General features: G+C 50.7%; 10 protein-coding genes across 10 annotated transcripts; 3 read left to right on the plus strand and 7 right to left on the minus strand.

Annotated features, from left to right (window-relative positions):
- Positions 1-414: 414 nt before the first annotated feature.
- PMZ80_008119 (uncharacterized protein) lies at positions 415-1,996 on the plus strand (the record flags this gene model as incomplete). The annotated part of the gene is made up of 3 exons (XM_064876520.1): positions 415-622; positions 674-1,330; positions 1,380-1,996. The coding sequence occupies 3 exons, from the start codon at positions 415-417 to the stop codon at positions 1,994-1,996; spliced, it is 1,482 nt and encodes a 493-aa protein (XP_064727827.1).
- Positions 1,997-2,556: 560 nt separating this feature from the next.
- Positions 2,557-4,166, plus strand: PMZ80_008120 (uncharacterized protein; the record flags this gene model as incomplete). Its single annotated transcript, XM_064876521.1, has 4 exons — positions 2,557-2,752; positions 2,820-3,461; positions 3,511-3,563; positions 3,645-4,166. 4 exons carry the CDS (start codon positions 2,557-2,559, stop codon positions 4,164-4,166), a joined length of 1,413 nt encoding a protein of 470 aa, XP_064727828.1.
- Positions 4,167-4,940: 774 nt separating this feature from the next.
- PMZ80_008121 (uncharacterized protein) lies at positions 4,941-6,329 on the plus strand (the record flags this gene model as incomplete). Its single annotated transcript, XM_064876522.1, has 3 exons — positions 4,941-5,208; positions 5,254-5,895; positions 5,947-6,329. The coding sequence occupies 3 exons, from the start codon at positions 4,941-4,943 to the stop codon at positions 6,327-6,329; spliced, it is 1,293 nt and encodes a 430-aa protein (XP_064727829.1).
- A 645-nt stretch (positions 6,330-6,974) lies between these two features.
- On the minus strand, positions 6,975-7,842 carry PMZ80_008122 (uncharacterized protein; the record flags this gene model as incomplete). Its single annotated transcript, XM_064876523.1, has 3 exons — positions 6,975-7,617; positions 7,669-7,739; positions 7,795-7,842. 3 exons carry the CDS (start codon positions 7,840-7,842, stop codon positions 6,975-6,977), a joined length of 762 nt encoding a protein of 253 aa, XP_064727830.1.
- An 888-nt stretch (positions 7,843-8,730) lies between these two features.
- On the minus strand, positions 8,731-10,107 carry PMZ80_008123 (uncharacterized protein; the record flags this gene model as incomplete). Its single annotated transcript, XM_064876524.1, has 3 exons — positions 8,731-9,395; positions 9,444-9,607; positions 10,100-10,107. 3 exons carry the CDS (start codon positions 10,105-10,107, stop codon positions 8,731-8,733), a joined length of 837 nt encoding a protein of 278 aa, XP_064727831.1.
- A 1,446-nt stretch (positions 10,108-11,553) lies between these two features.
- On the minus strand, positions 11,554-11,928 carry PMZ80_008124 (uncharacterized protein; the record flags this gene model as incomplete). Its single annotated transcript, XM_064876525.1, has 1 exon — positions 11,554-11,928. One exon carries the CDS (start codon positions 11,926-11,928, stop codon positions 11,554-11,556), a length of 375 nt encoding a protein of 124 aa, XP_064727832.1.
- Positions 11,929-12,761: 833 nt separating this feature from the next.
- Positions 12,762-13,556, minus strand: PMZ80_008125 (uncharacterized protein; the record flags this gene model as incomplete). Its single annotated transcript, XM_064876526.1, has 1 exon — positions 12,762-13,556. One exon carries the CDS (start codon positions 13,554-13,556, stop codon positions 12,762-12,764), a length of 795 nt encoding a protein of 264 aa, XP_064727833.1.
- Positions 13,557-14,397: 841 nt separating this feature from the next.
- On the minus strand, positions 14,398-15,180 carry PMZ80_008126 (uncharacterized protein; the record flags this gene model as incomplete). The annotated part of the gene is made up of 2 exons (XM_064876527.1): positions 14,398-15,067; positions 15,125-15,180. 2 exons carry the CDS (start codon positions 15,178-15,180, stop codon positions 14,398-14,400), a joined length of 726 nt encoding a protein of 241 aa, XP_064727834.1.
- A 790-nt stretch (positions 15,181-15,970) lies between these two features.
- Positions 15,971-18,197, minus strand: PMZ80_008127 (uncharacterized protein; the record flags this gene model as incomplete). Its single annotated transcript, XM_064876528.1, has 2 exons — positions 15,971-17,550; positions 17,600-18,197. 2 exons carry the CDS (start codon positions 18,195-18,197, stop codon positions 15,971-15,973), a joined length of 2,178 nt encoding a protein of 725 aa, XP_064727835.1.
- A 697-nt stretch (positions 18,198-18,894) lies between these two features.
- TIF1 (translation initiation factor eIF4A) lies at positions 18,895-20,289 on the minus strand (the record flags this gene model as incomplete). The annotated part of the gene is made up of 4 exons (XM_064876529.1): positions 18,895-19,907; positions 19,960-20,028; positions 20,081-20,155; positions 20,256-20,289. 4 exons carry the CDS (start codon positions 20,287-20,289, stop codon positions 18,895-18,897), a joined length of 1,191 nt encoding a protein of 396 aa, XP_064727836.1.
- Positions 20,290-20,361: the final 72 nt, after the last annotated feature.

A 20,361-nucleotide genomic window follows, 5' to 3' on the forward strand; every position in this document is an offset into this window, starting at 1 on the left:
GCCTCATTTCCTGCTGGGGTCAGTCGGTATCTGAAGCTATCGACCGTCATGAATCCTAGATATATCAATATGGACCTAACAAACATCGACGGAGTCCACTTCGCTCTTCGCCAGCAGAGTGCCAATCTATTTACATCTGGTGACGGGAATCGCTGACCAATGAGACATTTCACTCGAGTGTTTTCGAAATGAAGGGTCACTTCGACGGTTTGAGCCTGTGAGTCTTGCACTTCTGGGAACTACAAGATGTTCTCAAATGCCTGTACTCGAGCAACTCTCGTCCAGTAGACCATTAGCAGACAAAGTTGATCCGGATCATCTACACCTGGAAATCGATCAGTCCAGATGGGTTTTGCCTTTCAGACCCCTTGCTTTCTTGTGCCCGAGACGAGGCCTGATGAACCGACAAAATCTATGGCAGAGCTCAACAAGCAGCAGCGCAGAGATTTGATCACGAAGCGTGTCGTTCAGCTCCGTACGATCTTCTGCGAAGCTCGACTATGGGCATCATCCATCTTACTACCACCGGATCTGATCTCGGAGGAACCAGAGTATTATTCTGTGGTTCTAGAGACAACAGCCGCACTTTTTGGCGAGAACTTTGACGAACAGACTATCAACAGTATGTCGCCTTCGTATGTTCTGACTTGATCACTTTGCTAACGCTCAGCAGGAGTCTACGCAAAGCTCGGTCAGAATATCCTGCTACCAGGCCTTGATAGCAGCGATCAAGATTCTGTTACCTTCTTCCAGCCGTCGGATGAGGATCTGATTGCGCAGACGGATGGTTGCTGGCCACATGCAGCCAGCCTCGATGCTGTATTCAAATCGTATCCCGAGTTCACAAGAGAATATTCCGACCTGCGAACATGGCGCGATCTGAAGGCCCGCGCCACTGGCTTCTGCTCGCCCACAAATGATCTCCTGAAACTTTTGCGGTGTCGACAAATGCATGAAGCGAAGCAGAAGCTGGGACTTCTGCGGGGCGGCAAATGGACTTCTGAAGAAAGAGCAGAAATCAACGATCTACTACGTTCTCTAGACCATGACAAGATCTATGAAAGCCACAACTTAGATTTGGCGTCAAGAGATTTCATCTTCGTACGCACAACGCCAGACCCACTGGACGGTGTCACTTGCGATACCCAAGCATCGATGAACCAGACCAACAACGTAATGACCCTCTACTCCAACTTCTACGACACAGATCTTGTTGATGGTCTTTCCGACTGCCAGATCAAGGAAGGTATCACGGACGTCAGGGATCTGGTGAATACTAGAACGATGACAGTGTTACACGAAGCTGGGCACTCGCCAAGCTCGATCACAGGTAAGAGTGTCCTCACTTATGTTTGGAACACTACTGATTCAAGGAATAGCTACCGACCACATTCTGGAGTACGACAAGAAGGATCTATTGGATCCAGCAAGAGGCTTGAAGTTTATATCTATGGTCAAGGAGGACATTGAATGCGCCACATATGATAATGTGGAGACGCTTGCGAACAGGAAGAAGGTGCAGAGGAGTATCGGCGACCCCACGAAGATACGACTCAATTGTTATGGGTTCGAGGCATGTCTCGATCTGACTGACGAGGACGATCAAGATGGGACAAATCAAGCCGAAGACAACGCCGAGACCATCGCTCTATATGGTCTCAGCAGGCAGCTCATCCTCGCGTATCCAGACTTCGACATTTCCATCAGGAACCGCAAGTGGATCATGACGCGCCGCAAAAGACTGGTCCATCATTGCTCGCTGCATCATTGCATGCGACACAAGGACGCCGGCTCAATACGTGATCATCCCGACTACCAGCCGGAGAAGGACACCTGGGGTCAACATACGGGGAAGAAGTTACCGAGTAATATTATTCAACTTCTGAATGTTGTGATCGGTTTAGCCCGAGACCGACTGAAGGAAGATGAAGAGAGAGCCAAGCGTGCAAGGGACAGGGAAGAATTGAAGAGACGAATGTATGGGCTGAAGTCATGAATGGGTGCTGGTACGTACTTCTTGGTGGCATGGTCACAACCAACATCACGGCCCTTGAGATGACTCTTCGCATGGCATGAGTCGCATTCGATGGATCTCCACGCCTCGACTCTCTCACCGCTACGCGGAGCGCCTGCGCGAAAGCAATTAGTGCTTAAAGCGCGTACAACGAATTTCTGTCATGTCAACAGGCACCGAAGCATGACCACGATGGCCTGCATGCACATTGAGAGGGATGCAAGTGCAAACAGTGTCCAGTGAATGTCATTTGCCGACAACACACAGCTTGTCGCGTCTGCCACGCTGCGAGACTTCACAATAAGCATGTCACCCGGCCGGCACAGGACGAGCGTTTGGCCTGGATATCACTGTCACCAAGGATATCTGCCGCTCCCATTACGATGCGAAACAATGTTTCTGACTGTTCATCGACCAGCACAGCTTTGTGTCAGACTCTGCCAACAACGTCAACGATCGTCAGGATGGGCATAGCATGTCAACGGTCATGTTATCTCATCCCGGATTCTTATGTCAAGGGACCCTGGAGACATAAGCTGAAAATGGCTGCGATGCGGAAAAAGTTGGTCGAGAGACGCAAGAAGCAGATGGATGGCATACTGGAGGAAGCCCAGCTGTGGGCAGTCCTTATGCTGCTGCCAACCAGATTCGTCTCCAAAGACTCCGAAGTCAATCGAGCTGCCGAGGGAGTAAACCGAACGCTGTTGGGAGATCACATTGAGAAGGAGAAGATCAATCGTAAGTACAGTCCGTCGCGCCCCGTTTTAGGTCCCCGTTTTAGGTCCAATCACTAATCCCCTTGCAGGTACGTTCAGAAAGGTTGCACAGAAAATTCTTGTTCGTGGGCTCCACAAAGATTACTACCAGGAATCTCCGCGGCCGGTCACAAGCGATCTGGAGACGCTGGAGCTCTCAGAAGACTGGCGCGCACCGGAGTCGGTCTTGCAGAGTATTCGAGACGAATGTTGCTATGTGATCGAGAGAGCATCGACATATACTTGGCGAGAGCTTAAAGCGCTAGGTGAAGGTGTCGTGATTTTCGAGCAGCCTCTAAGACTATGGCTCCGTGAAAGGCAGCTAGTGTTTGCGGGTATCGATGTCGGGCAACCGCGCCACTGCCCCTGGACCCGTGACGAAGAGGTCAGGGTTCGAAGCAAGTTGTGTTCTCCGGAGCCTTCAGATATTTGGCTTGATCATAGCGTTGATTTTGTCAGCAAAGACTTCATTGCCATCTGCGCCGATCGATGTAAATCACCATATGGCTGGCAGGCGTGGATGAGCGACTCCAATGTCCTCACTCTACATCCGTCGTTCTTCACAGGAACCGGTTGCGACTCAGTGTGCGCTTTGCGGATCGATCCAATATGGACCGACCCAAGAGAGCTTGCGAACGTTCGTGTACTTACTCTCATACATGAAATCATGCACTCGAAAAGTGTGCTTTGGAGTAAGTAGCCCCTTTTGTCAACTTTGACCACCGCTAACCCTGTGAACAGCTGAAGACCACGTCATAAGGATAAACCAAAAACGGCTAGACGAGATGGAGGACGTGGATTGGAACTACCTTTTTGAGAAGAAGGGTACAGCATCTGCTACATCTGACTCGCACCAATGACAACATCCGACAAAGACGGATGAAGACGGCCACCATGTTACCGAAGAAGAAATCCACGACGACCGGTACGACGAACAGGACGACGAGATATACAGGGATTTTGTGGCTTATGGACTCATGCAATGCATGGAACTTATCAGACGTGATGGAGAAGACGACACCAGAAAAGCAGAAGATAACGCTGACAGCTGGGCCATTTGCGCGCTGTTCCGAGTCTTGACACTGGCATATCCAGAGCACGAGTTTCTGAACCCTTGGATTCACATTATGCAACGACGAAAATTGTTGCACCATTGCTCGCTGTTCGACTGCCTGCGCCATCCCGAGGCAGGTCTCATCTCCCAACTACCAGGTTACGATGCCAAGCAAGACTCTTGGGCTGAAAAGGAGAAGCCGAAGAACGTCAAAGAGCTCTTGGACGTTGTGCTGAGGATTATTCGTGGCGAGGAGCGAGAAAAGAAGCGAAAAACAGAGCAAAGACGAAGGAAGAGGACGCTAAAGGCTGAGTGGGCAAGACTGAGCGCAATATGCTTGTGAAGGAGTACGAGTAGAGTACGAGGAAAATGCTGCCATAAGTACAATCAGCTTTGATCTCCTGATCTGGATAGATGTAGCTTATTGCTGAGTAAGCAAGACGCGTTCCTTCAAGTTCAACTTCGGTACGCGTTCTATGGATCCACTTTCCGTAGCTCTCAAGTTTGACTCGATTGTGACTTCCCAGCCATTTTCGCTTCTTTGCTTCTTTGTCCTCACATTGTTCAAACACAATTATAGTCTCTATTACTCAATTTCGCAGCGAGCACTTCATTATTCTTAGTGAGGGCCATGCATATGACATGCGTAAGCGCAATGGCAACTACACCTTACTGTCAGGAGAACCCCTTTAGATCTACCACCATCATATCAAGAAGCTTGTTCACTTGATAGCCATAATACTTCCCCGATTACGCTTCATGTCATCCATTTGATGTTTGCAGCTATCTCAGAGGCAACTATGCCTGAGCAAGCTATATATTCATATAAGGTTCCCTGGAGCCACTCAGCTCGAGTCAGCTGAGAGGTTGCTGGTGAATGCACGGCATGGCATCGCTTGCAAAATACCTGACCCGAAACTCCGGAATGTCAGGAGGAAAGTGAATTTCGGCGCTCTCACGATGGACGGCTTCACTCGAGGCGTTTGCGTTCTGCCTGGCGTGTGACGTTTCACTTGGAACTTCAGAAGGAGGTATGGCTTTTGCTTGTGATGAAATCAAGCCACGTCCTTCAAGGCTATGCTGGCTTCATAGCACTGCTTCAACATCAATCAACACCATGGGCATAGCTTGCCAGCAGTCTTGCTATCTGGTGCCTGACAGCAAGGTGAAGAATCCGACAAAGAAGTTGAAGAAATCGACGCTCAGAAAGCTAGTAAGGCGGCGACGCAAGCAAATGGATGCTGTCCTCGAAGAAACACGTCTGTGGGCTCTAAGCGTCCTCGTGCCTCACCATATCGTCTCAGAGGAGCCGGAGTTCTGTAATGAGCTAAGGAGAATCACGACGTTGTTGTTTGGTGAGAGAATCGATGAGCAGAAGATCAAATGTAGGTCTCCCTCCCACCCCAGTCATCCAATTAATCTTCTACCAGGTGCTTTCAGAAAGATCGGGTGCCACATCCTGTTGCCAGGCCTCTCGAATTTGGATGTAGGCGAAACTTACCCTCAGGTCGTCCCAGAAGAGCAGCTCCTGCGTGCTTCTGAAGATCAGTATGTACTTTCGAGGACCATCACCACACTTGACGAAGATTGCCCGGAGTTCAGGGTTCAGTTTCCAGATGCCAGAACCTGGAAGGATATGAAGCGACATGCGGGTCCACAGTTCACGATTTACGGTGAGCCCTTGCTCGACTGGCTGCGCGTGGCTCAGCGCGACACCGCTGCAGCGGCTCTCGGACTACCATGCGTGGATCAGTTTCGGGAACCCCATAAGATTTACAGCAAGCTCCGATCACCAAACCCACAACAGCTGAATGAAGCCTCAACTACTAAACTCGATTTCTCGAACGCCGATTTTATCGCTGTGCGGGCCTTGCCCAAGGAAGACGGCACTGTTATCGCTTCAATGTGGGATTACAATGTTATGGATCTGCTACCTGCCTTCTACGCAGACGATCATGTCGATTCGGTGCGAGATCTGCGTCTGGTCCCCGACGTAACTGACGTCCGCGATCTCAGCAGCCGCGAGGAGACGATCATACACGAAATCACCCATTCTGAAAGCTCTATCAGCAGTGAGTACTCTTCCAGCAACGTACGAACGTGTGACTAATCGTGTCTAATAGCAGACGACCACTATTCCGAGTACACCGATGAAGAGTTACAGAGCTCAGGCGAGGCCTACTTGATAAAACATTGTCCCGAGGATGTAACCAACAGTGGTCAATCGTCCACCGAAGTTCCGATCTCTGATGCAAAGCCCGACCTTACTACAGCTCGCACTAATAGTATAATGGGCTACGGTCTGGAGGGCTGCTTGAAGCTCGCACGACGTGACGATGCAGATGGCACCACAAAAGCCGAGGACAATGCGGATAGCTGGGCTCTCTTCGACATGATGTGCGGTCTGCTTCTAGCCAACCCAGAGCTCGATTGTATGGACTCCTCATTCAAGGTCAAACGCAGGAAGAACATAGCACACTCCTGCTCCCTATACCAGTGTATGTGACATCCTGACGCTCCACCCATTTGGGAATTACCTGGCTACGATGCAAGCAAGGACTCATGGGCGGAGCACACTGGCAGAAAGCGCCCGCAGAACGTAAAGGAGCTGCTGTCCGTGCTAATTGGGCTTGTGAAAGAAGACGAAGCCAGAGAAAGACAGAGGAAGGAACGAGAGGAGCGTGAAGGCTAAATGTAATAGCAAGCATGAAAATGGTTGTGAGCTAAAGTATGGGACTTAGCCAAATGGCGAGATGTTTTTAAAATCGATTAAGGAGGAGAACGGGACATGAAGATACGATGGTCCATTGATGCACAAGTGCATGCCCTGGTCGATGACCTTCTCCAGACAACGCATATGTTTAGATACGGGAAATAGCTGTCCACATTGCAAGCTGACTCTTACATTGGCATTTTGGTCACGCTGCTTGGAGTTTGGACGTCTTCTTTGGCTGATTGCCAATACCTGATCGTCTATTATTGCTTAGCCACCAAGCTTGGAGGCCCTTCGACCAGATCACACGCCTGCAGGCCTGTCTAATGGCAGTCCAGCAGTTCGGTAGTGATAGCAGCGACAGATTTTGATGGAGTTTATGTGCCATGGCTCCCACTACACAAATAGGGGTGGAACAAACCCATATGCTACGTGCAATCAATAGTCATCATATCCGGCACAATCATAATCGTAAGCATAATCATCGGCATCCTCGTAGCCATTGTCGCAGCCACATGCATCTCCATCGCCTCCATCATCGTCATCATAGTCACCACCATAGGCGTACGTGCCGTCGTAGTCGTCAGCTTCGGGGTCTGGAGCATAGTCAACGACGGTAGGCGGCTCGAATTCCTCGTCGGCTTCAGGGTCCGGAGCATCGTCGCTAACGGTGGATGGAACCTCGAGCTGTTGGTCGTCAAAATCAGGGTCTGGCGCATAGTCGACAATAGCAGGCGGCTCATTTTCGTCGAAAGTAGCATTGTCATCGCCTCCATCTTCTTCTTCCAGTCCTGCATTGTGACCGTAATCATCAAATTCAACCTGCTGTCTTTCCAAGGGTTCATCGTGGTCTGAAGCAGAATCGTAGAAGGTGGAAGGAAGGGTAGAGGCTTCATCGACGCTGTCAATGCCATCTTCCTGGTGTTTTGCCCCATCGTTGTCATCGTAATCGTAGTAGTAACGTCTGCCATCGCATGGATTTGGCGGAGCAGCTGGAGCAGGAGGTTCATACCAAGCTCCGCCTCTGCCATTGTTGTAGTATCGCGAACCATTGGCGTTATTGTAGTAGTAGCTGCCATCCCTAGTAGGGTCTGTCAGCAGCAGCATGCATGAATTGACAATTGAGGCTTACCTATTGGAGTAGTGATAGGCGTTTTGGTTTGGTGCGTAAGGTCCGTAGTCTCTATTGTCCCAGCGATTGCCCTGTGAAACAGTCAGTAACGACGAACTATTTCAAATCGGGATCTGGAATGTTCACTCGATCGTTGGTGCCTCTGGCTGTGATTGTGTATGGCTTGTCTGCCATGATGTGGTCAAAATATGGTGGTAGTAAGTAAACATCGAGCTGGAGCTTCGAAGCGATGGAAGAAGATTTTGACGAAATTTCCCCATTCAGGAGTGCAAATTATGTGAAAAGGGCTTGAGAGAGAGTGAATGCTTTAGTCCAGCGGAGGACTTATGACAAGACCTCACCGCTCATCACTGGGTCGTTCTTGCCTTTCATTCGTCTTTCGTCATCGCCGTGGGCAGTTGCATATTATCACCTCGCGTCTGCTTCAGCCCGGAAGCACGACCAAAGCAGGATAACCGTCGTCGTTCGCCATCGACTTCTCAATTGACAGCGCTTCATAAGATCAATTGCTCGATGATACGCATATAAGTTCAATAGCGATAGGAGGAGATGAACGAGGACATCAAGGGCAGAGCAACTTCCAGATTGTTTGGCAGCTCATCATGAACCTGAGCTGTGGCCACAGGATGCATATTCAGGAACAGCTTGAACGGCCCAACCCTGACAGTGCTAGAGGCGCGATAGGCGAGAAAGCATTTTGCAAAGACTCTGGTAGTGTTTGATTCGCTGTAATGGCTGCGATTAAACGAGGCAATGCCGGCAGCTGATGTCTGTAGAGATGAGCGAGCTCGGCAACTTGCAGCTGAGGCAGTTGCCAAGGCTACGTTTTCGTTTTCGTGCAGATACGGCATGCTGATTCAAGCCGCCAGTTCAGTGCTTGGCTACCTCAACGGATGAGCGGTCTACCGTAGCAGATCTTACCACAAAAGTTCGCAAGTCATCGCTACACTCTCGTCGTGTCCCAACCTCGACCACTCGTCGACAGGAAGGCTGCGGCGATACATGTTCATAACGACAGCATGAAATGGCACATGCTGTCACATATCATACATCTGCCTGAACTTATACATTTATTTGGTGCAACAAAACTGTCTGCTCAACCCTGTGACTGAACCTTGAAGCCCCCAGAAGTTTGACCATCTGCTCCACACTGACCTTCAGTGAGTCCTTTGGCACAAACCACCTCAAGCCTTCCGAACACGGCGGCGTCGTCAAACTGCCCTGGTAAGTCCAGTATTCCTTGACACTAGAGACCTCCTCGATCTGTGCCATCGGATACGTCATGACGCCTTCCATTTCCGCGGTATCGTTGAAATGTATCAGCTCAGGCAGCGAGTCCATAAATGCGCTTTTCACATTCGGATCTTGTGATGGATCGATCCGGATACCGACGACAGATTTGGCTTCTCCAGCGGCATCTACGTGAACCATATGCAGTTCTGCGCGACTGCGGACGCCGTCGACAAGATGCTCCGAAGGAAGGTGTATGTGCCAGCCTGACAGGAACAGAGTCTGATCGTCGAACTTCATTGCTGGAAGTGTCGAAAAATCCTCGCCTTCATGGTGAAGTGTATAGGCTGGGCCAAAGCCCCAGTTGAAGAAGTTGCCTGCAACTTCTGGATGGGCGGCATAGCCGCTGAAGTCGGGTTGGTGAGTTGTTGCGAGACCTTGACTGCTGATTAGGTTGATTGGGGATTGATTTGTGCCTGATTGGCAGGTGGCATATTCTGTTGTAGTGAGTACATGTTGCTTGGTATCGGGAACAGTAAGCTTACCTGGTCTGATGGTGTGCCAGTCGAAAGACCTTGAGTATTCCCAGTCAAGCTCCTCACGACCTTCTGCTCTTCTCAGGTTTTGTCGTCGGCCGAGATGTGGGTGTGAGAGGTAGTTCTTGTGGATATCGCAAGCATGAACGCTAACAGCAAGTATCGCGAAGACGCTGAAGAAAGAGGAAAAAGCCATGAGCACTGATTATTGAGCAGCTAGTGCAAGCGTCCGGGGTGTCTGTGATGTGGGTGATAGAACATCAAGTGGTCTGATCAGCTCGGGGCAACCGCCTGTATAAGAACCACGAGGTGCCCTCGTCCACGTACTTGAGGTGTGGCGGAGGATGAGGCTATATCGCACCTGGAGGCCGGATTGTATCGTGGTAGGAGGTACTCAAACCATTGATCGAAGACATAGCAAGCGCGGCACCGAGCTGCGACACATACGCAACGCGCAAGACAGTATCGAGCGAATGCGAAACGCGATAATACATGATGCCGAGGCGTCTCATCTCGCGCGATGAGATCTCGTATCAATTCAAGGCCTAGATTACTACACGCTTTTAGCACCGTCGCCACCTTAGGCCTCGAATAGGGGACGAGAAGCGACTGTTCGTCTTAGTGAGATCTCCTTCTTGCGCCTGAGAGTGCATTGTAGCACACACCAAGTCATTCTTTTGTGTTAGGCTTGATCGTTCATGATCACTATCGAAGGAACAACTCCTTCAGGCGCGACATCTCACCCACAGGACATTCACTCAACTATCAGCAGCCAAGGGAAACGGTAAGCAAACAAGAGTGAGCGAGCCAAGGGAGAAATTGCGACAAGCCTCAGACTTCGCTTAGCCAAGAAAGCGCCATTAGTGCTTCATCCTAGAATAAAACGAGTCGAAGAGGATTAAGCGAATCTTGGCTGCGTTTCCCAAGCCTCGGCATTGACTCCTGAGTCTTGGCTGAGGCGCCTCGGCGTCCTCTCTTAGCCAAGAGTTGGTCGCTGACCTTTCGAGGTGGCGTGATCACTGCAATGTATCGTATTTGTTCTCATTCGATTCAATCCAATAAACGCCGACAGGTGACTCCTAACGCTTTCTAGGCGACCAGCGATGTATACTGCTTTGATGAGTCTGGCATCGAACACGATGTTGTACCTGGCATATATCAGGAATACGCAGTGCTGACATCCTCGAGACTCTCCTAAGCCTCGTGGGTGTCGCCGTCTTCAACCCCATCAACCTCGGGCCTCGACGTCCTCAGCCTCGAGGCGTGACGAGGCGTAGGAGGCGTTATGACTAATCCTTGTCCCGGTTTTGAAGTATCAGGCCGTAGAGCCACTAATTCCTAACCGGTATCAGCAGAAGAGGATAAGATGCTGTACCTTCTTGGCCACGCAAAAGTTCTAAATAAATACCACCCGGCAGCCTCGAGGTAATACAATCAATGACCTTGCGTTCAAAGTCCCGAGGTAATAAGGCGTACGCCGCGAGGTTGTCTGCGCTGGGGATAGCCATTATGTATCGACAAAAGGCCAACCATAAATGAACAGCCGGCGGATCGATGCCTCGGTCCACGATCTAAATCTAGGGTTGCCACCTATCAGGACACATGCAGCACTTGCAACCCAAATACATTTGCTTATTGAATTTCAGACAACGTTCCGTTCCGTTGATCTCATGATCTAACAGCGCTGCTTCGGACGGCAACGGCAAAAGACAGACCTGGCATTAGAGTGCCTGATCAGCGGCATCTGCACCTTGAATTAGTTTCCTCATTCCGGCCTTGCTCCTTCCATCGTTGCTGCTGATGGCCCAACTCGTCGAGCAGGTGCAGACGAATGTAAGCTGAGCAATACCTCGCAGGATCTGCCGAAGAACACGCAACCGTGTGAGCACTTGCTGTCCAGCTCACAAGGCCACGCTGGTTGCCTGTGATGTTCTTGACAGTCTTCGGCTATGGTCAGTGTCAGCGAGCAAGGCATGACTTGGTTACAGTGCCGCCAGGGGCATTGGGTAAGCTCGATGATGATGTATTTGCACAAGCTAACTAGCTATCCGATCCTCCGTAGAACCACCCGTTCATCATCCAGCTGTACCATGTGTAACTGTTCTACCCGCTTTGGGTTTCAACGAATTTCGTACCAGACGTCGAAAGCATCGTTGGGCACGATCCGATATGGATAGAGATTAAGATCCAGCCACTCTGCAGGTGGGAAGTCCAATGGATAATCTTCCTCTTTATCCTGTTCAGAGTCTGCATGTTGACCATAGTAGAAGAAGGGCGCCTCGATATGTGCTTCGAATTCGTTCAAGGCTTTGCGCACGACCCGCCGTTGCTGCTTTGCTTCAGAATTCTTCCGCTGCCCTTTCAACCATTCTATCTGTTTGCTATAAGTCTCGTCGAGGCCCGAATAGTGCTCGATTTCATTCTTGATCTTATCGAGTTGGTCTTGCGCATCGTTGTAAGCAGACTCGTTCATAATTGCTTCGTCTCGGTCCATTTCTTTCAAGTATGTAGTGATATGCTCTCCCTGGGTTTTCAAGCGAAGCATATAATTTTTGGTATCCTCGGCTTCGATCTTGACTTCCTCCACCTCAGAATAGTTTACCTGGCATGATGTACAGTCGGCAGGTGAGGCTTCCTTTTTGGTGTCACATGTGAAGACTATCGGTGGAGCAGAATCTAGCTCGTCGCAACATGTGTTCCATCTCGATTCGCCCCTCCCACACACCGCGGCGTGCTCCTCACACTGGCGCACGCACACCTGTGCCGCCACCGCATGACCATCGGGACAGACTTCCGTGATCACGGACGCCTTGTAACACATCGTTGAGTATATGCTTTGATGTGGACCAATCGTGGATGGGAATTTTTGCTTTGATCAATACGAAGTTAACAGTATATAGTAATACTGGGGTGTATCAATTTGGCACGGAATTCTGAGCTGGGGCACCCCCGGGTTATATGCTGTGCATTCTCTAGCTTCGAGTCTTCGACTGTCTTCGTTCGATGCGAGTAACTCGACTGTTTGCCTCGAAACACCGCGAGGAGCGGGTCGCTAACGCAGGAGCACACCAGCAACCAAAAATGCATCTCAAGTGTGTCGGGGTCGTGGTCATCATGTTGAACGCGCGCATATCGCATCTGACTTCGATAAGACTGATCAATCGAGTACGTCGTTGCCGCAAATGGCCATGCATTCCGCACAATCGAGCTCGTTTGGGTACGAACAGACATATCTCAGGTTAACGACCAAGTAGATGAGATTGCATGAGCCAAATGACTGATTGTGCTTTGGTGCATTCAATGTAATCGCGAGCTGGAAGTCATTCTTCAACCTGGCTTGTCATCCTTCTCGGCGTTCGCCGTCTCAATCTCATCGATCTGTTTCAGAATCCAGCTGATTGTAGTATCTTTTGCCTTCTCGAGTTGCCTCAGGGTTTTCAGCGGCATTGCAGCATAATTTGGACCTGCCGCCGCTTTGCCCTGGGAGCCTGCTTGCTGGCTCACTGAGTCGTCTTCCACCTTCTGCGTAGACGCAGCCTTCTTCTCAGCCAACAGTCCTCTCAACACATTGATACTACTATCACGGTCCCTCAACTGCTTCACCAACCTCGCTTTCAGCTCAGCTTCCTGCTCAGGCGTCATCTCAGGTACTTGCTCCATCTTCACCTTCTTCGTCTCCGACCCGGGATTACTAGCATCCTGCCACTTCTTGATCGCCTCCTTAGCAACATTCACGATATGATCAAACCTTACAGGACCAAGTAGCACACCACCATACCACCTCGCAACCACGACCGAACCAACAACATTCATATCGACAAGTAAATTCACGAGCTTTTTGCCTGCATACTTCTCGCCATCGTCATCACATCCAGTATCGTACAGAAGCTTGCCTGGCGCGTTCGGAGAAGGAAGTAAGCTCTGCTGTTTTGATGGTTTGCGCCAAGCCAGGATACGGTGGGAAGCAGTCTTGTATGGTGGATGCGCTTGAAGTGTTTTGGGTGGTATGTCAGGTGAGAACAGTGCTACGAACTTGGAAGCACGGTCCTCGATGGGTGATGACTCGAAGTGGTTGGGTGGCTGCTCAGCTTCGATGTCATCGCGACTTCTCTTCAGAGACATCGTCGCGTTAGGATGGTTCTTTGTGGTGGACTCCGCATGACTAGGCTCTAGCTCGACGCATGTCTGGTTAGTAGTAGTATGTGCAGAGCGAAACCCTGGCGGGAACCGCAGCGCATCACTGACATGAAGAGAAAACCACAAGCATACAGTTCTAGAAGACGAAGTTGGCAGCTGGCTGGAGTTACGGTAGATCAAACGGCTGTGGATTGCATATCGCGGAGCTGGTCTACAAGTTTGACCGTATCAGCCTCGAGAGAAGGAGCAAGTCACTAACGAGACAATACTCGTTACTCAATCTTCGATCCGGACAGGTGCAAATCGCCCTCCGTAGCTACTTGCGTATCGACTCTACGCACCGCCGAATTCAAAGCGAAATTTATGCTTGAAAAGCAGTATATGTGTCCTATAGGCTATGATTTCGAGCCCTATAGTTTAGGTAGATTTTTCCTGTGATTTCCAACGATTGAAGAAGGGGGAGTGTGTAGGAACCAAGTTGTGAGCACTACGGTGGACCGCGCAAGTGTCCGGATCAAAGATTGAGAGACGAGAGTAGACGTGACCGCTTCATGCACGTCAGCCCTTCCTCTCATGGCAGTCTCATCAGGAAGAATTGTTCTCCTTTAGCTTCGTCCTGACACAATCATCTTCCTCGTCGCTCACAGTCTCGATAGTACTTCCACCGTGCGCATTTTGTGCAGGGTCGTTACGTCTTCTCGGTGACATATCTGAGGCTATCCAGCGCTCGAGTGTCCCTCACAAACCAGGACATGACAATGCTAACCATCACACAGCATGCTCATACTTCGATCGTGTACCATCACCACACCCACCTCACCACCCCTCATAACTTCGCAAAATCATACCCACCCTCCGGCGCATCCTCAACCCCAATCTCAATCCTCCCCTCCTCAATCTCCTTCCCACCAACCTCAATGCCCGCAGTAACCCGATCCCCCGCCACAATCGGCCCAACTCCCTTCGGTGTCCCCGTCAACACTAGATCGCCCTCTTCCAAAGTCATGACTCTCGAGATATCTTTGAGAATCCGCGGTATCCTAAACAACATCAAATTCGTATTATCATCCTGCTTCCTCACCCCATTAACCTCCAACCAAATCCTCGCATCATGCGGATCAGGGATCTTCTCCATAGGAATCTCATCACTGATCGGCAAGAACGTATCAAACCCCTTCGCGATCGTCCAGGGTAACCGTGCCTGCTTCGCTGCCTCTTGCACGTTCCGGCCCGTGAGGTCAATGCCGAGGAAATAGCTCTTTACATATTGTAGTGCTTGGGCTGTTGCGTCGTCGTCCTGGAGGGAGCTGGGGATGCGGAGGTGTTTTGCTGGTTTGCCGATTACGAGGCCGAGTTCGATTTCGAAGTGGACTGTTACGTTGTGGGGGATGTGGATTGGGGTGTTGGTGTGTGGGGGTGGGAGGATGGACGAGGGCGGTTTGAGGAAGAAGAAGGGATTTTTGGGGCGGGTGTTGTTTAGTTCGGTTATGTGGTCGCTGGGCGAGCAGTGTTAGCTTTGGTTCGTGGGCAGTTGCAATGAGTGGGAGACATACGCGTAGTTGCGACCTATGCACATTACCTTGCGGCAGTTTGCTTTGAGGGCGGCCATCTTGGGTTGATGTTTTGGTGTTGCAGACGGACAGTGGTGAACAACCTGGACTCAGCGTCGAATAGTAATTCGTACCCTTGCAGATAGAATATCCCCACCGATCGCTCCTGCCTCTAGCGGTCTGTCCTTGACAGTTGAGGTCTCGTGAGCGGAAGATGCTGCTTGTACCAAGTTGGTGTAGCCTAGCTGTTGTCAAGTCCTATGCGGTCGGTCAAGGGTGGGTTCTGTGGTTCAGGGTCACATCGGCAGCACTACAACAATGCACAGTAAAGCTTGAGGTAGTCGTGCTCATGAGCAACCTTACTACCTCTGTTATTCGTTTCATTGCTACAAGTGGGGTTCGTGCAATCGGAAGCTTCCAACCCCAGCTGCAAGGAACAGAGCTCTGTCGTTAGTTGTACGAAGCGGAGCTTATTCACCGCCGGCGGGATCAGAGCCAAGCCCGGAACAGTATCTTCTAGGGCCACTCATCGGTAATAGACGATTCACGACCGAGAGCTCAACAAGTGCTCCGTAGCCCGGAACAGCAACAATCGAGCTAAATTGGTGCTCCTGCTATTGAAACATTATCTCGTCAACTAACTTGACACAAAGCAGTCAACATCGTTAAGTGCTGGGACGATTGGGTACTTTCTTGTTGTCATGCTACAGCTCCGGGCAGTATGCCACGACTCCGTCCGAGGCACCCATCTGGAGTCTAAGCCATTGGATGCGCGACCCCTTGCTCATCCATTCCATCAACAATCACGTACTTTCATATGGACAAATTCTGTGAGACTTATGGTCTTCCCTACCCAGCGAAGTCACTCGGCGTCAACGTCAAGATCGGGATCTCCGGCGGCGTATCATGTCTGGTCTTTCTCTTCTTACCTGGCTGATCAACCTTCATCGGCTCCTCCTCATGTCCCTTCTGAGGCCTCACGGGCGGCAAGCAGATCGGATCGCTCGTCTCGGGTATGACTGATCTAGCTCTGACCGGTGGTACCAGTGTAGGTACTCTGCTAAGCTTGCCACCATGTCCTTGGGGTGAATGACGAACAGGCGTCTGTGGTAGCCGTTCGGTTTTAGTGGGTGGACTCGATGGCATGTTGTCCGCATTGCTGGACTTAGGTGGGTCGAGAATGCCTCTTCCCTTGTACGTCGGCCTCATTGGTGTGACCGGCCCCTCGATGACCATCTGGGCTTGGGGTGCTGGCATGAAATCTTCTAGCTCCACGAGCATTCTTGGTGTTTGGCTCGTCACGACTGGTATCTCTGGTGTTACGGCTCTCCGAATGGTGGCTTTGACTGTGTTTGGTTTGGATACCCTGCCGGCCGCTGTCTGCTTCGATGCTTTACTTTTCGGCTGACGCTTCTTGCTCTGGCATGCGCCACTACGTTTTCCACCTTTGTGGTTATGCTTAGTGGCCTTCTTCAGCTGAGTCTCTTTTCCTTCCCCAGTCTTGTCTCTCTGACGCGCAGCTGCAGAACGAGTTGTCACGCCTGAACGCAACACGTTTGAGGCTGTGGCGGTGGGGTCGGCGGTTACTCGAGGAAATCTAGGAAGCCTTCCATCCGTGACTTCTTCATGATCCCTTCGAGCCACAAGACCGCCTTCCTCAACATCGGTGTGCTGCGCATTCTCCTGGTTCTTTGGTTCGTCGTCATTCGCAATAGTTGTAACAAGGCTTCCGAACCCGACCACTGGACGACTAGGCTGGTCTAGACCCCCAGATGACTCGGTTCCACCATCAGGACCACAATACGATAAAAGGGTCATACAGTCTCGAGCAGCCTGCAACGAGTACTCGCCCGTATTCAACCACTCACAGAGCAGTTCTTGCTCCTCCTGGTGAAGGAAGCCATTCATGAAGCGTCTCAAGCATATGGTCACCACTTCCGCATCAGTCACCGCAGCCTCCATAACTTTCTGGAATCTACTGAAGTACTCTGCCAGACTTTCTTCCTCTTGCTGTTTCAGCTTCAGGATGTTGTACAAGACTTGTCTCATGCTTTGCAGACTTGTTCGTGGCCGTGAGGCAGGTTGTTGTGGCATAGGCGGTGCTTGATGGGCACCTCGTATCTCGTGCAGGTTCTGCTGCTTTGCTGCTTGCTTGGGCACAGTCTGGTACTGGTGGTGTCCATCTACCGCCATTGCAGGTGGCGGTCCTTCCGCTAGAGGTAGGTCATGCGGTATGTTACTGATCATGTTCCTTTTCGGGCTGACTTCAACATGAGGAGGTACGGCGCTGATAGGTTGAGTCTCGATTTGATTCTCGCTAACTTCCTTTGTTCCTTCTTCTTGCCGTACATTTGTTTGTGCCTCGGTCGGACCGCCGATGGGTTTCCACATGCTGTCGTCGTACTGGTCGTCACTTGACAGAGCATTACCTCATCGCGTCAGCTGTGATCGTGATACAAAAGATGGCGGGATCCTTACCTGAGGTACGTTCTACCAGCTCCTCTGCGGTATCAGTCACCCTGCTGACGTTCTCGTGGGTCCTGAGCCTCAGTTCGAGGTCGTCAATCAGCTGATCCAGCCTCTCGCCGAGCTCAATCACACCCTGTTGCTCAGCCTTTGCATTGAGATCCTGGTTCATGTCATCGATTATGCCGGCAGTCTTGTTCTCAGAATCATCAATCTGCTTACGAAGCTGTTCGACTTCTTCACGCAGCTTCTCGGTTACTCGGCCAGTCTTTTCGGCAGTGGCCTGCTGAGCTTCAAGCTTGTTCGTCAATTCATCCTTAACTTGTTCTTGATCTCGCCGCAAGTCTGCGACATCATTGTCGACACGACCTGTCGCTAGACCGAGCGCCTCAAGCTTCTTGTCGTACTCTCCAGTCTTGTCAACAACATCCTTAAGCTGCGTCTTGAGGTCAGCAATCTGCCTGAGAGCATCATTGAGTTCATTCTGTCGGCTAGTCACTTCTCCTCGAAGATGCTTGACCTCTTCGAAGATGATGACATTTTCCTTCCTGAGTTGGTGGACTTTCAAGACCTCGATAGCCTGTTGAGCTGTTGCACGAGCTTGTGGCATGGCGGCAGCAAGTTCTTGGAGGGCAGTGCGTAGAGGTTGGTGAGTATCGTGCTGAGGCAAGGCGAAGCCAAGGGGAAGAAGTCATGATAAATTGATTTTGCACCTCCATTGTGCGCGGTAATCGAGGGAAGGAGCGCTCTGTTGTAAAAATTGTTAGGAAGGAAGGACTGCCATAGTGCATCGCGGACGTCGAGTTGAAGAAGGCGGGACCACAGCCAGCGGCGAAAGTTGCCATATTGGAAAGAAGCACTGCACATGCAATGGAATGGTTGATCGCGTGAAACTCATTCATTTTCTAGCAATCTATCAATCATGGGCATTATTGTTCTCATATCTCATGACACGTGAGAATGCTCGACTAACATTTCTTTTGTGCAAATGAGAGAACAATAACCAACAAGCATATTCGGAACCAGCATTACAAGCGCCTCTGCCTCCTTTCACCACAAGCAGTTGCGTTCGTGATCCGAGCCTGCTCAACCACCCAAGCAATCGTGGTACTGACTGAATCGATCGAGACATTGAGATGTAAGAAATTCGGACTTTTTCGAGAACTGATACTCGAGGCAAGCAGTCGGAGACAAGCTTCATCCCACTTTTCTCAAAGAACAGTCACTTCATATTCGTGGAAACAAACGCCATCTAAATGCTCATGTAGAAGACGGATGTCGTAGCCGTGCGGCTCAGGTTTGGTTGTTTAGATGAGATCAGCAACGTTCATTGGCATCTCCTCGATTTGAGTGCTGTAGAACTGCTCGATTTCTCTCATCATTCGGACATCGTCAGCGGTGACGAAGTTGATGGCGACACCCTTTCGGCCGAATCGACCACCACGACCGATTCTGTGGATGTAGTTCTCTCGGTTAGCCGGGAGGTCGTAGTTGATGACCAGCGAGACTTGCTGAACATCAATACCACGGGCCAACAGATCGGTGGCAATGAGGACACGAGAAGATCCAGATCGGAACTCCTTCATGATCACATCACGCTGAGCCTGCTCCATGTCACCGTGCATGGCAGAGACGGTGAAGTCTCGGGCAGTGAGCTTGTCGGTGAGCCAGTCGACCTTTCTTCGGGTGTTGCAGAAGATGACAGCTTGTGTAATGGTAACAGTCTCGTACAGATCCGAGAGAGTGTCCAGCTTCCACTCCTCCTTCTCAACGGCAATGTAGAACTGTTTGATACCTTCTAGGGTAAGTTCAGCCTTCTTGACCAAGATTCGGACGGGGTCCCTCATGAACTTCGTGGTGACCTCCAGCACGTCTTGCGGCATGGTGGCGGACAGAAGAACAACCTGTGTCGACTGTGGGAGCAGCTGGAAGATATCGTAGATCTGCTCGGTGAAACCTCGAGACAGCATTTCGTCGGCCTCGTCAAGAATGAACATCTTCATGTTGTCGGTCTTCAGCACTCTTCGCTGGATCATGTCTTGGACACGTCCTGGAGTACCGACAACGACTTGTGGACCATCCTGTAGAGCCTTCATGTCGTCTCGGACATTTGTGCCACCGATGCATGCGTGGCACTCAACGTTCATGAAGTCGCCAATGGCAACTACAACCTTCTGAATCTGCTGGGCAAGTTCTCGGGTTGGGGCGAGGATCAGAGCCTGGCAGGCCTTGAGGTTCGTGTCGATCTTCTGGAGAGCGGAGATGGAGAAAGTGGCAGTCTTGCCGGTACCGGATTGTGCTTGCGCAATCACATCAGATCCTGCAGACTGTCAGTCTATGCACTTGAAATCAAGAATTCACATGATTCGTACCCTTGATGACTGGCATGATAGCCCGCTGCTGGATGGCAGATGGTCGCTCGAAACCATATGCATAGACACCTGTGGTTTGTCAGTTACCGCCCTCTTCCACATATTACCAATTTTGACATACCTCTGAGAAGTTCAGATTTCAAGTTCATGTTGTCGAAAGAGTCGGTGACTTCATCGTAGTTGGACTCGATCTGCCCTGCGAATCTGTTAGCCTGCGCTCAATTTGTGCGAAGTCCTACGTCAAGGACCAAACTATCATGTTGACGCATAGTTCTTTCCTTGCGATCGCAACTTACCCTCAGGGATTTCTTCAAGGCCTTTGTCAGCCATGATTGCGAAAGATTAGTCGAAAAGATCACAGGCAACCAGCCGGTGATCTTCTGTGAATTGGTGAAGTGGCGC

This window comes from Knufia obscura, assembly GCF_036327395.1.
Source record: "Knufia obscura strain CCFEE 5817 isolate CBS 148926 chromosome Unknown scaffold_10, whole genome shotgun sequence".
Lineage (NCBI taxonomy): Eukaryota > Fungi > Ascomycota > Eurotiomycetes > Chaetothyriales > Trichomeriaceae > Knufia > Knufia obscura.